Below are 11786 nucleotides of genomic sequence, written 5' to 3'. Positions count from 1 at the left end.
CCCTACTGTTGTGGAATATTTATTGTTCTGCTTATGTTTTGGCTAGTTATTTTAACATTTTTCATATTCAGTTCAGCTTTAATCTGGCATGTGTGATAATTAGAATTACAGTATACCTAATTGAAAGATTTAGACAGGAATGGAGAAAACTATCTTATTTTCAGCATTTGAATACACACTCAAAGGACTCTAGGCAGCTTATATGGTCTAAAAACAATATTGTAAAAATAATTCATTGGAAATAAAATAAATAAAACTCCTGTTGTTTAATTAAAAGTTTCTAAGCTGAATGTAATTTAGATCAGAACTTTCTTCATCCATTTTCAAAAGCGTGCCTGTCTGATCAGGAGTTTTGAAGATCACAAAGGCTTGCATACTTCGTTATTTTGGATTTTCTGATTGCTCTAATAAGGATTTAAGGGTTTCACATGCACTTTCTAGTCTGAACTATTGCACATGTTAAAAATTCATATTTTTTCCTTTGGATTCTAGAACAGCAGTTAAAAATACTGCAGTTATATATTATTTGTGTCTATTCTTAAATTCCATTTCATACAATGAGGCCTTATCTCAAGTTTTATGGGTGTAAAATGGATACCAGAATGTGCAGCTAACCATCAAAGCGCCCACTCTAAACACTTGTCACAGGACTTAATTGTGTAGTTTTAAGATGTGATATGTTGCATTTGGCTGAAGTAGACAGAAAGTGGCTACGCACAATATGCGAACCCGGCCGTTAGTTTATTCACGATGAAACAAACTGTATTTAATTTCCCAGAGTAAACCTTGTGCTCCCCGTTCAGAAGCAAGCCGCTTTTCTCCTGCTTCAGAGGAAGAGAAGGGACGCTTTTCCCTTTAAAAGGTTGGGCGCGCTTAGACACCCCCTCTTCATGAATGGAACTTCCCCTCCTCCCTGTGTGGGCGAGCTCATTCTACTCCTCCCCGGGGTCCTTTTCCTCCTTGGGGGCAAAATGGTTTCTTCTCGACGGCGCAGTGTTGTTTTTCCTTGAACTGCACCGGCCGCGTAAGGGCTGCGCAGCGGGGCCACAGCCGGTGCGCCTCGGGTTCCGCTCCAGGCTTCTCGAAGCAACCTCCCTTCGCGGCGCTTCTCCTCCTTGTCTGGGGCGGGCGGGAGCGGAGAGAGAACGGGGGCCGCTGTGCAGTTTGCAGCAATGGCAGAGCTAGAGGAGGGGGAGGGACGCAGCTCGGGCCAGAGCGGGCTTTCTTCGCCTCGGCTCCAGCAGATGGTCGCCGTTCCTCGCTAGCTGGGCAGACGGCCTCGCCGCCGCCCGTACTTGGGGGGGCCAAGCAGCCTTTCCCGCGGGAGAGCACCGCCATGTCGACCAAAGCAGAGCAATGTAAGTAGCAACAGCGGCGAGACGGGTCCCGTCTTCTCCGCGGGGAATAAAAGACGCAGGACGCCGCCTGGGCCGCTGCTCGAGACGGGGGGTCGGGGGGCGGGCGAGAGAGAATCTGCGGGAGGGGGGGCTCCCGGTGCCGGGAACATTAGCAAGGTGCGGACGCTGTCTATGGTGCTGAATACGGCTAGGTGTCGATGCCCGGCCCTGCTTGCAAGCGGCGGGATGGAAGAGGGGCGGAGCGAAATCCAAGGGTTCTCCGGGCACTGCAGTTTTCCAGAGCTTTGATTTGGGGGAAATTTGCCTCTCCGATACTCTTCTGCGACCCCACTTGAGGACGTGTGTGTGTACGTGTGTTGCTTATTTCTGTCGTTATATTTTTAAAGACAGCGTTTTTAGGAAGAGAAAACTGTATAAATGTGACTGTATAAAATGGCGAGAGAAACCCAGCCTAAAGCAGGCCTTAGACACGGTGTTGTTATGATTTAGTCATTTTCTTTAGAAAAGGGCTTAGCTCAATTTGTACTCATCTTAATTGGCTCCAGGAGATGCAATGAGTACCAAAAACGATGAGTACCAAATTTTTCCCATAAGGAATAATGTAGTGAGTCACAAGGCAGCCAATACCGACAAGTTCTAGCTGTGCATTGAGTACCAAAGAACCAATTAGTACTGGGACAAAATTTTCACATCAAAATGTGTTGAGTACCAAATTCGATGAGTTTCAAAGCAGTTGAGTACCAAGGCGCCACTGTACATGAATATGTCTTCATGCTGTATTAGCTTATTCAATCTTGTCAAGATAAAATTCACTTTCTCCCACACTTAACTCCAGCCTTATTTGCTGTTTTACCCAAATAACACTGTCTTTCACTGTGGTCTTATGAATTACCAATGAGTTACTGTTTACGTACTCAGATAAATTAATATATGATTAGTAAGACACTGGTCAGATCCATATATACAAGCCAAATGTTTATAAGGCATCTTCTCAAGTTACTATAATATTTCAAGTATTTCTGTGGTTTGATTATCCACCATTGAATGAAATAGAAATATCAAATTGTATGAAACCTATGGCTATCTTAACTATTCTCCAGTGTAAAATAGAAGTTCCTGCTGAAATGTTCTGCAAAGCCTCCCAGTTTTGGGTGAACTTCTTGAACATCTTACTGATATGGTAAACAAACTTTCTTATAAGTTGGTATTTGATAGGGTCCATACTATTTTTCTCCCCACATAAACAAAACATTGCTGCTCCTGCTGCTAGTAGATGGCCAACATGCTGATCACAGAGCTACAGAAACATAAATCTGAGGAGTACACAGCTGCTATATTCAAATCAAATGGAGGATATTCCTCAACAGGTATCTTTCTGAAGTTTTCTTAGAAACCATCTGGGAAGAGAAACATTGCACCAGACCATTAATCAGAGAATTATTTTATAGATGGTTTAGCAAATACCAGGAAATTGTTCTCTTTTTTCCAAAGGAGAGATAGATAGTTTTCTGCACTGGAATTCTCAGAATATGTTGTGGATGTTCCCTTAAAATGGCTGCCATAAGGCGTTTCTTTCTTTTTTCTTTTTCTTTACAAAGAAAGAAACCCCTTATCGCACTTTGGCACTATGGCATTTATTTTATATAATCATAAATACAGATATAGTTACTCCCACATACCTCTCTAGGTCTTCCTCTGCTTATCATTTTTCTTGGTACCGAGCACACATCTAGTGAAAACATTGAACTCCAAATTTATTTTCTAATTTTGCCTACAAGGTTTGTGTGGGCATTCTTGGAAATAAAGATAATGGAGATTAGATCCTTAGATCCATTTTTCATTTTAATTAAAAACAGTTATCTCAGAAACTCTGTTAAGCATAGCATCAAAATAAATACGAGTTAATATTTTGTTAACTATAAGACATGTTTAGACAATTTCACCTGTGCAGTATTTTTAGAGGGGATATTAGTACATGTACAATTTAATTCATTAAGTGTTAAGAGAAAGCATCTCCTTTTTAAGTTCAAATCATGTGTTGATCATTAACAGATAAATAGTTGTGGTGTGTCTCGGAACTATAGTTCATAAGTGAAATAAACTATAATCCCCAGGAATATTTGAAAAAAAAACATGATAGATAAGCAATCCATGCATTGTGGTGTTAAATACTTGTTAAAAGATAATCAAGAGCTCTTCAAATCTATCACACTAGACTACATTAGAAGGTACCAAGCTAGAAAGCAAGAGACCATGAGTTCAAGTCCTGCCTTAGCCATGAAAGTCAGCTGAGTAACCTTGGACCAGTCACTCTTTTTCTGCCCAATCCACCTCGTGGGGTTGTTATTGTGGAAAAAATAGGAGGAGGAAGATGTGCAAAGTGTGATGCCACCTTGAGTTATTGTAAGAATAACAGTGGGATATAAATCAATCAATAAATAATAAACATCTCAAGGCTCTTGGCTCCTGCTGGGGAGCAAGCAAAACCAGAAGATAGCTATGACCTTAATTCCTCTTTGTGATCAGAATTAGAGTATTAGCCCATGAATCCCAATATTTTTTGGATAGTTGGCACATTTGGAATTTGTAAAGCCTATTGTGGGTTCTTTTACAAAAAGCTAACCCATTTACAAAAGAGATATTGGCAAGGTTGCTCCCCCAACTTTGTTTTTGCCTCCCAGCAGATTTTACTTTTTCAATTTACCATTCATTTTTTTTCCTCAGTAGATGAACACTCTCCTAAACTATACATCTGCAGTAAGCATCTATTTCTTTTCCTCGTCTTTTAATTTTTAAAAGAAGGTTTGAATTTCCTCCAGGGGATTCAGGGGCTATGACTGGTGATGTGATGATATCATCAGAATGAACATGGTTAAATATTCAGATATTTTAAATATTTAAGAATGCACAGAAGTATGTGCATTAAACCTTAGAACATTGAAGAGTATTATATCACTGAAAATTATAATTTTGCCTTTAATTTGATATCATGATTCTGGGACTGGAACACCGTGTGAAAACTGAATTTTCCTGCTCTAGAAGATGCCAACTGGCTGAGTTTACACTCAGATTTAAACAAAACCATGTTATGGATAGAGTATGGTGTGACAATAGAATTCTTGTGCTGGATTAAGGCCATCCAACATTTATCATATATTTGAATGCACTGCAGAGCAAATCTACCATATTTGTCCAGTCTGAGCAAAATTATGAAAATTTTGGTAAGTTTGTCATCGACTCTGTGGGTTTTGAATCAGTCCTCTTTGTTTAGTCAATCAATCAGACAGTAATGAATGGTGATGCCTAAATGTGGGGATACATAAACATGAGAGTGTAGAAAAGATGAGATATCTTCTTTGGTTTCCATATGCCTCATCTCACTTTCATGTGCATTTTATCTCCTCTTAGTTAATCTATAGATTGTTTTTTCTTACTTCAGCTTGAATATTTTCTGTACCTTTCATATTATATTAGACTGAATAAAACAATTCAGACTTGAATCTTATGGTTGTGCTTCATAGTTATGCTGCTTGCTTGCATGCTGATTAGATGATTGCTTTTTCAATGGACAAGGCCCAAGAATCGGAGGATGTTATATCACTGGTACACAATTGCTAATAATGGTTCCTTTAATTTGTTCTCTATATTTCCAGTGATTAGGAACAGTCCAATAAATGGGAGAGGAAGAAACTAATCAAGAGACCACATAGTTAGAGGGTATTGAGGACATATTTTTCCATGATTCACTGTCCACAATCATGCAATCACTGAGTGTTTTAAAAGGATAAGTGCCATAGTAACCAGAACTGAAGCTGCTAAATATATTAAACAGAATATCTTAAAGCCCGAAGCTACTAGAAGTAGGTTGTAAGATGCAGAATTAAATAGTATGCTTATTATTGACTGGGTCTGTACATCACACTAAGCAATAACATAGCTAAGTGTGTTGTGTAAATTGAAACTTCGTGTATTCCAGTAGTAATAATCTTAGTGGAAAAGTGTTTGAGTTACTATGCAAGAGTTTTAAGCAAAGATCAAAGTCTTTGTGTTCACTAAGCCAGATCTGCTATTTCTTGACAATTGGTTGGTTTATAAAATATCTCTAGTACATCTCCTCTTCAAGTGCCCTCTTACTTCTGAGTCAATTTGTAACTAGGCAAGCTCTCCTTCACTAGCTTTGTAGCTGTATTCAGTGGACACACTCAGCTAGAAACTTAAATTAGTCAGCAAAGGATTGTGGGCAGAATATAGTAAAGTATATTATTTTCTGAGAGGGAGAACTGAGCTAAGCATTTTTTTCCTATTTTCTTCTTTCATGCAATACAAAATCCAGTTGCTTCCAAGATCCGATATTTGCAAGAATACCATAATCGTGTCCTTCACAACATTTATCCTGTCCCCTCTGGAACTGACATTGCAAATACTCTGAAGTACTTTTCTCAGACATTACTAAGGTAAGTTTTAAATTATGATCTCAAAGAAAAATATAAGTACTGTATATATATATACAAGTAGCCTATTGACAAATGGTATGGCGTTTTGCAGAAGGGTCAAAGCTCATTGAAACATAGCTTGAATTAAGTAACTATGGCAGAATCTGTTTAGACTGGGCCTTTAAATGCAGCAGAATGATGTGGAATGAGATGTTTGAATTCTTTCTTACTTTTTAGGAGTCCTAAAATGAAAATAAGCAGAGAGAAAACCCTGTAGCCCAGACCAGACCTTTTCTGGCATACTATTTTCAGGATGATATTAACGTACTGGAATATAATACAATTACATCAGCCTTCCCCAAACTGGTCCCTCTGGTTGTGCTAGGCTACAAAAGTCAGAAAAAATGTAGTTGTAGCTTTATGCTACTTGGAAATTCTGGGAAGTATAGTGTAATCCATCTGAAAGACAACAGATTACAAAAGATAGCCTCCTCAGGCAGATAGAAGCATTTTGTTCTATTTTGCATGCCTTGGATTTTTTTTAAAAATTAGATTATTCTGCTACATTCTGTAGGCTGGGCCATGGCTTGCCAAGGTTAACTGCATGCTACCCAACAGGCAATTCTAAACTCACCAATAATGGCTTGGGTTGGTTCTGCTGATACTTAGCTTTGGAAAATTCAGAGGTTCAGCCATCTAATTGCCCAGCCTTCTATAAACTAGAGAATGCACAGTAGTTGTATTATTGCCCTGTAAGGCTAAGTTATAATTAGGAATGTCCTCAATGTTTGATTAGTCTTCATTCTGTAAAGATCATGAATAGCAGTAATCTTTATAAGATTGGTTTTATAGTAATTTCAAGTGATTCTAAATCCTTTTGATAATGAAATCAAAATTTGGACCCTGTCTCAAGTTTGTCCTGCATTCAGGATTTGGTTTAATCCCATCTGCAGTCAATAAAATTAGTAAGAAGCTTGTTTGCTGCATAGCTATAAAACAGGAATTTTCCTATAGAGATTCTCTAGCGCAGATAATCCTTGTGGTCAAATTATCTTTTCTTCAATAATGATGTTATCTTTGAAGGTGTCAGATTTCCCCCCCCACATATATTTACCCCAGAGCTTTGAATAGCAACTTGATTTATTGAAATTATAGGCAACTGTTTGTGAAAAGATTTGCCTGCTGATTGCTGCAGATCATATTGTTGTTAAAAGTAGAGAAAAATGTTAGACTTTTTTCAAGTAATTAGTAACCCAGTGGCCTATCCCTCTCCATTTACTCATGAATACTCATGAATTTATGGTACAATCAAGGTGAATTCTGCTAGTCTAAATAGCAGCAAAAGATACAGTAATAGTAACATAGAAGATAATATGAATGTAGAAGATAATATTAACAGGCATGTATCATATAGTAATCATTTTTTCAGAGTTTGATTAATTATTTTCACAAGCATGTTTTATATGGGATATATACTTGGGCTGAAGTTTAGGAATAAAAAATTCTGGAATAACCCCAAACTGTTATTTGAGCTAAACTTGATCTGGGGATTTTTTGGCTACATCCAGGTAGGGATTTTTGGAAATAGTTTGCCACTGGCCTCTTCCAATTTCCTGATATTATCTTAGCTAATAATTTACTTAGGAAATTAGAAATAATATGGAATAATAGAACTGCATGGCTGATTACTCAGTGAGCTCACTAAATCTCTGGAAAATGATATCTTGCCCCAAAACTGTTGCCAAGATTTTGTTAAACATTCTATGGAAGGAAGATCCACACTTATCTGAATGACCACATTACCAAACACTCCCAGTATCCCTTAATATTTGATCAGAAACTTATTGCAATTCTTTTTCTGATCTTAGACATATTTTTCCTTTAAACCACAATTTTTCTTCAGGAGCCGATATACAGTAGTAACGATGAGAAGTAGACTGTGGTGGACCAAGAAGGTTCTAGATCCAAGTTCTGATTAGATGTTGGAGCGTTTTGGGTGACATGGCTTATTAGAATCTCTCAGCCCCACTCACACAGGAAAATGAAATATTTAGATGTGTATTCTTTCCTTAGATTGCATGACTGCAATCTAAGGATAGTCTACCTAGAACTTCTAAAGAAGGAGTGGAGTACAACATAATAAGCAAGATTAGTTTTGTTAAGGAATAAGTGGTGAACACTACACTAACATAGCCACTGTCTTATGATCTATATGATTCTTTTGTATGTGGCCAATATTAATCTGAGTAGTAATGAGACAGATGAGAAGAACAAACATTTCAGTTCTTAGCCATGTGAACCTCTCTCCATCAGAACTTGTAGTCATGTAGGAAGACATTTTCTGTAAAGAATTCAATACTATCAGCATAATATGAAAAGAAGTCGATGCTGCTCTATTATCCTAATGTGTGTTAGCTTCCCATGTGCTCAAATGAGTTTAAACCAAAATACTGTTGCTCTTTATGACTTCAGAACAGTCACTGTCAATTTAGTGACCTTCAGATGCAGTTGGCTACAGCCACCGTGAAGTCTCAGAAACAAGCTAAAAAAATCTTAGGTCTGAAGAAGCAAGGAGCTAATGCAAAGATAGAGTGAGAGAACTCTCTATTCAGCAAAGTAAATTCTTTATATTGTGAGTTAAATAAAAACTAAACTTCAATCCAGAAATTCCTGTTTTATATATATATATATATGTGAGTGTGAGCATGTGTTTATACAATATTATACTGTATATATGTATTCACACACACACACTTGGTTTCACTGAGCTCTTATTTGGCTGCTAGTCTTTACAAGTATGTTGCAGAATTCTGTGTGTTGTGGACATGTGTACAGATTATGGAAGATGACCTTAATAGAGATATGAAGGAGCAGTTGTCTAGGCAAAGGCTTCTGCATACAGTATCTCCATCAAGGTTATCTTCCATATTCTCTACAACATTTTCAAAATAATTTTAGTTACTTCAGACCTAGTCTAGGGGTAAGAAAGCTATGGTTCTCCAGATGTTTTTGATCTTTATCATCCCAAACCAATGAAGTCCAAGACCTGGAGCCCAGCTATTGGATTGCTATTGGATCCCCAAACTTGGTCTAGATTCTCTTTGCCACAACAATTGTTTCACAGAAAAAGTGGCACACTGAAAAATCAAACTGTTTTGCCATAGTTTACTCAATTAATTTATAAATGAAGATTGAATGGAACCAATATATTGTGTTGACTTTCATCAAGGATGATTTGGATTGCATTTCAGTTTGCACCTCAAATGTCTTCCTTTTTAGTCACCCCAGGGATAAAACATGATTCTTTGTTTTACAGACATCTTCAGAGGGTGTCAAATTTGGGGAAGGGAATTGGGCTATGCTGTTTTTAATTGGAAGGATGGGAAAATGGAAAGAAATTGCATTGAATTTTTTGACGAACAAAACATTACATAAAACAATCACCATGCACAGCGCATAATACATTGATTCATTGAGCTCCTCCTTAAGTTTTCAGTCAAAAGCATTTCTCTGCATTTAAGCATGAATTTAATTTTCATGCATTGCTCATTTCCAACCTGTTTTACCCCAAATTTCCACTTATAAATATATAATAAATCACCTTATATAAATAAGCGCCTTGCTCCTTGCTCCTTTCTCTTATTCAAAAATAAGCTAGGATTCAAATAACCTTCTAAGAGCTTCTGCATACATAGCCAAACTATTCAGGTTTTTTAAAATGGCAGCGTGTCAGAAAGAGTTGGTGAATGCAACTTGAACTTCAGGAATGATTTTTGAAATGGTGACAGTGACTTACAGATTTCACTTTCAGGGTCTTTAGAATGCCCAAATACAAAAGGGAAGATAAGATAGGCTAAAAGAATTATTGTTACAAAGAAGCAAAGGAAACTGTTCCCACTCAAAAGTCTCTTACATAGGTGCCATTAAATATACAAAAGTCCTGTCCTCTCCCCTCTCCATATGATCCTTGAGAATATGTAGACCCTTTGGAAATAAGAACAGAACAGAACAGAATAGAATGAAAGAGTTGGAAGGGACCTTGGAGATCTTCTAGTCCAACCCACTGCTCAGGCAGGAAACCCTATACCAGGGGTAGGCAACCTTGGCTCTTTTATGACTTGTGGACTTCAACTCCCAGAATTCCTGAGCCAGCCACGAGTCATAAAAGAGCCAAGGTTGCCTACCCCTGCCCTATACCATTTCAGACAAATGGTTGTCCAATCTCTTCTTAAAAACTTACAGTGTTGGAGCATTCACAACTTCTGGAGGCAGGTTGTTCCACTGATTAATTGTTCTAACTGTCAGGAAATTCCTCCTTAGTTCTAGGTCAGGGGTGTCAAACTGCTGGCTATTGAGCCAGATAAGTCACGCAGAAGTCGTGCCCACCCTATTGCTGGCAATGGCAAAACAGTCCGGATATGTCGCGCAATGTCATGTGACATTGCGGGTTTGACATGTCTGTTCTAGGTTGCTTCTCTCATTGATTAGTTTCCGTCCATTGCTTCTTGTCCTGTCTTCAGGCGCTTTGGAGAATAGCTTGATTCCCTCTTCTTTGTGGCAACCCCTGAGATATTGGAACACTGCTATCATATCACCCCTAGTCCTTCTCTTCATTAAACTAGACATACCCAATTCCAGTTCTTTATATGTTTTAGCCTTCAGTTCTCTAATCATCTTTGTTGCTCTTCTCTGCACTCTTTCTAGAGTCTCCACATCTTTTTTTACATTGTGGTGACCAAAACTGGATGCAGTATTTCAAGTGTGGTCTTACCAAGACATTATAAAGTGGTATTAACACTTGTCATGTTCTTGGGGTTTCTCTTTTTCTTTTTTCTTCCTCCAGGAAATCAATTTGCAAGTAAAAGAGAGAAAACTGTTCTTACCCAGTTCCAAACACATTGTTTACAGTCAGCTTAAAGTAGTGCTTTTGGGCTTTGGCTGCTTGTAGCTTGGGCTAGACTCTGATGTTAGCTAGCCTTTCTCTTGCCAGTTTCTGGAGGGCTTTTCCCAAACTGATCAGATCGACCACCACCTCTCTGCAATTGGTGGGATTTCTTTCTTTGTTGCCTCTATGGGACAACTTCAGGCCCATTTAGGGTCTCTGAGCAGGCAGAAATTGGCCATAGGGTGCGGAGCCCCGTGATCCCTCGGCTGCTGAACTACTGTACAAAACCGGAAGCCAACACTTCTCATGTTCTTGATTCTATCCTTCTGTTAATGCAGCCTAAAACTGTGTTAGCTTTTTTGGCAGCTGCAGCACACTGCTGACTCATGTTTAAGTGATTGTCCACTAGGATTCCAAGATCCCTTTCACAGTTACTACTATTGAGGCAGGTACCACTTATGCTATACCTGCGCATTTGGTTTTTCTTGCCTACATATAGAACCTTACTTTTTTCACCATTGATAGCGCCCAATGTTCAAGTTTGTCCATATCCAGCTTAACCCTATCTTCTGGAGTGTTGGCTATTCCTGCCATCTTGGTGTCATCTGCAAATTTGATGAGTTCCCCATCTATCCCCTCGTCCAAATCATTGATGAAGATGTTGAAGAGTACAGGGTCTAAAACAGAGCCTCACTGCATACTTCCCTACATGTAGATGCAGTTCCATTGAGGACTACACGTTGAGTGCAGTTTGTCAGCCAGTTACGAATCCATCTGGTGGTGATACTATCTAACCCACATTTTTCTATCTTATCAAGTAGTAGGTTGTGGTCTACTTTATCAAATGCTTTACTGAAGTCTAAGTAAATTATATCCACAGCATTTCTCTGATGGATATAATTTTTGTCACTTTGTTAAAAATGTAATAAGATTTGTTTGGCATGATCTGTTTTTGGCCAATCCATGTTGGCTTTTGGTTATGACTTTGTTTGCCTCTAGGTGTTTGCAGATTCGTTGCTTGATTATCTTTTACAGAATCTTCTCATGTATTGAGGTCAGACTGATAGCTCTGTAGTTTTCTGGATCTATTTCCCCCCCCTTTTTTTTTGA

The 11786-nt window shown here is 38.4% G+C and overlaps 1 protein-coding gene across 1 annotated transcript in view; it reads left to right on the top strand.

Annotated features, from left to right (window-relative positions):
* The first annotated feature begins 1336 nt into the window (after positions 1-1336).
* The window catches only part of UNC79 (unc-79 homolog, NALCN channel complex subunit), a 136533-nt gene continuing 126083 nt past the window's right edge, over positions 1337-11786 (top strand). Inside the window, exons 1-2 of the mRNA XM_029284087.1 lie at positions 1337-1358; positions 5692-5812. Of these exons, the coding sequence (XP_029139920.1) occupies positions 1337-1358; positions 5692-5812 (143 nt within the window). The remainder of the gene's footprint in view (positions 1359-5691; positions 5813-11786) is intronic.

The sequence above is a fragment of the Protobothrops mucrosquamatus genome, unplaced genomic scaffold, assembly GCF_001527695.2.
Source record: "Protobothrops mucrosquamatus isolate PMUCROS unplaced genomic scaffold, P.Mucros_1.0 scaffold368, whole genome shotgun sequence".
NCBI classification, from domain to species: domain Eukaryota; kingdom Metazoa; phylum Chordata; class Lepidosauria; order Squamata; family Viperidae; genus Protobothrops; species Protobothrops mucrosquamatus.
Note: the sequence above shows the minus strand (reverse complement) of the source record. Positions and strands in the feature narration are given on the sequence as shown.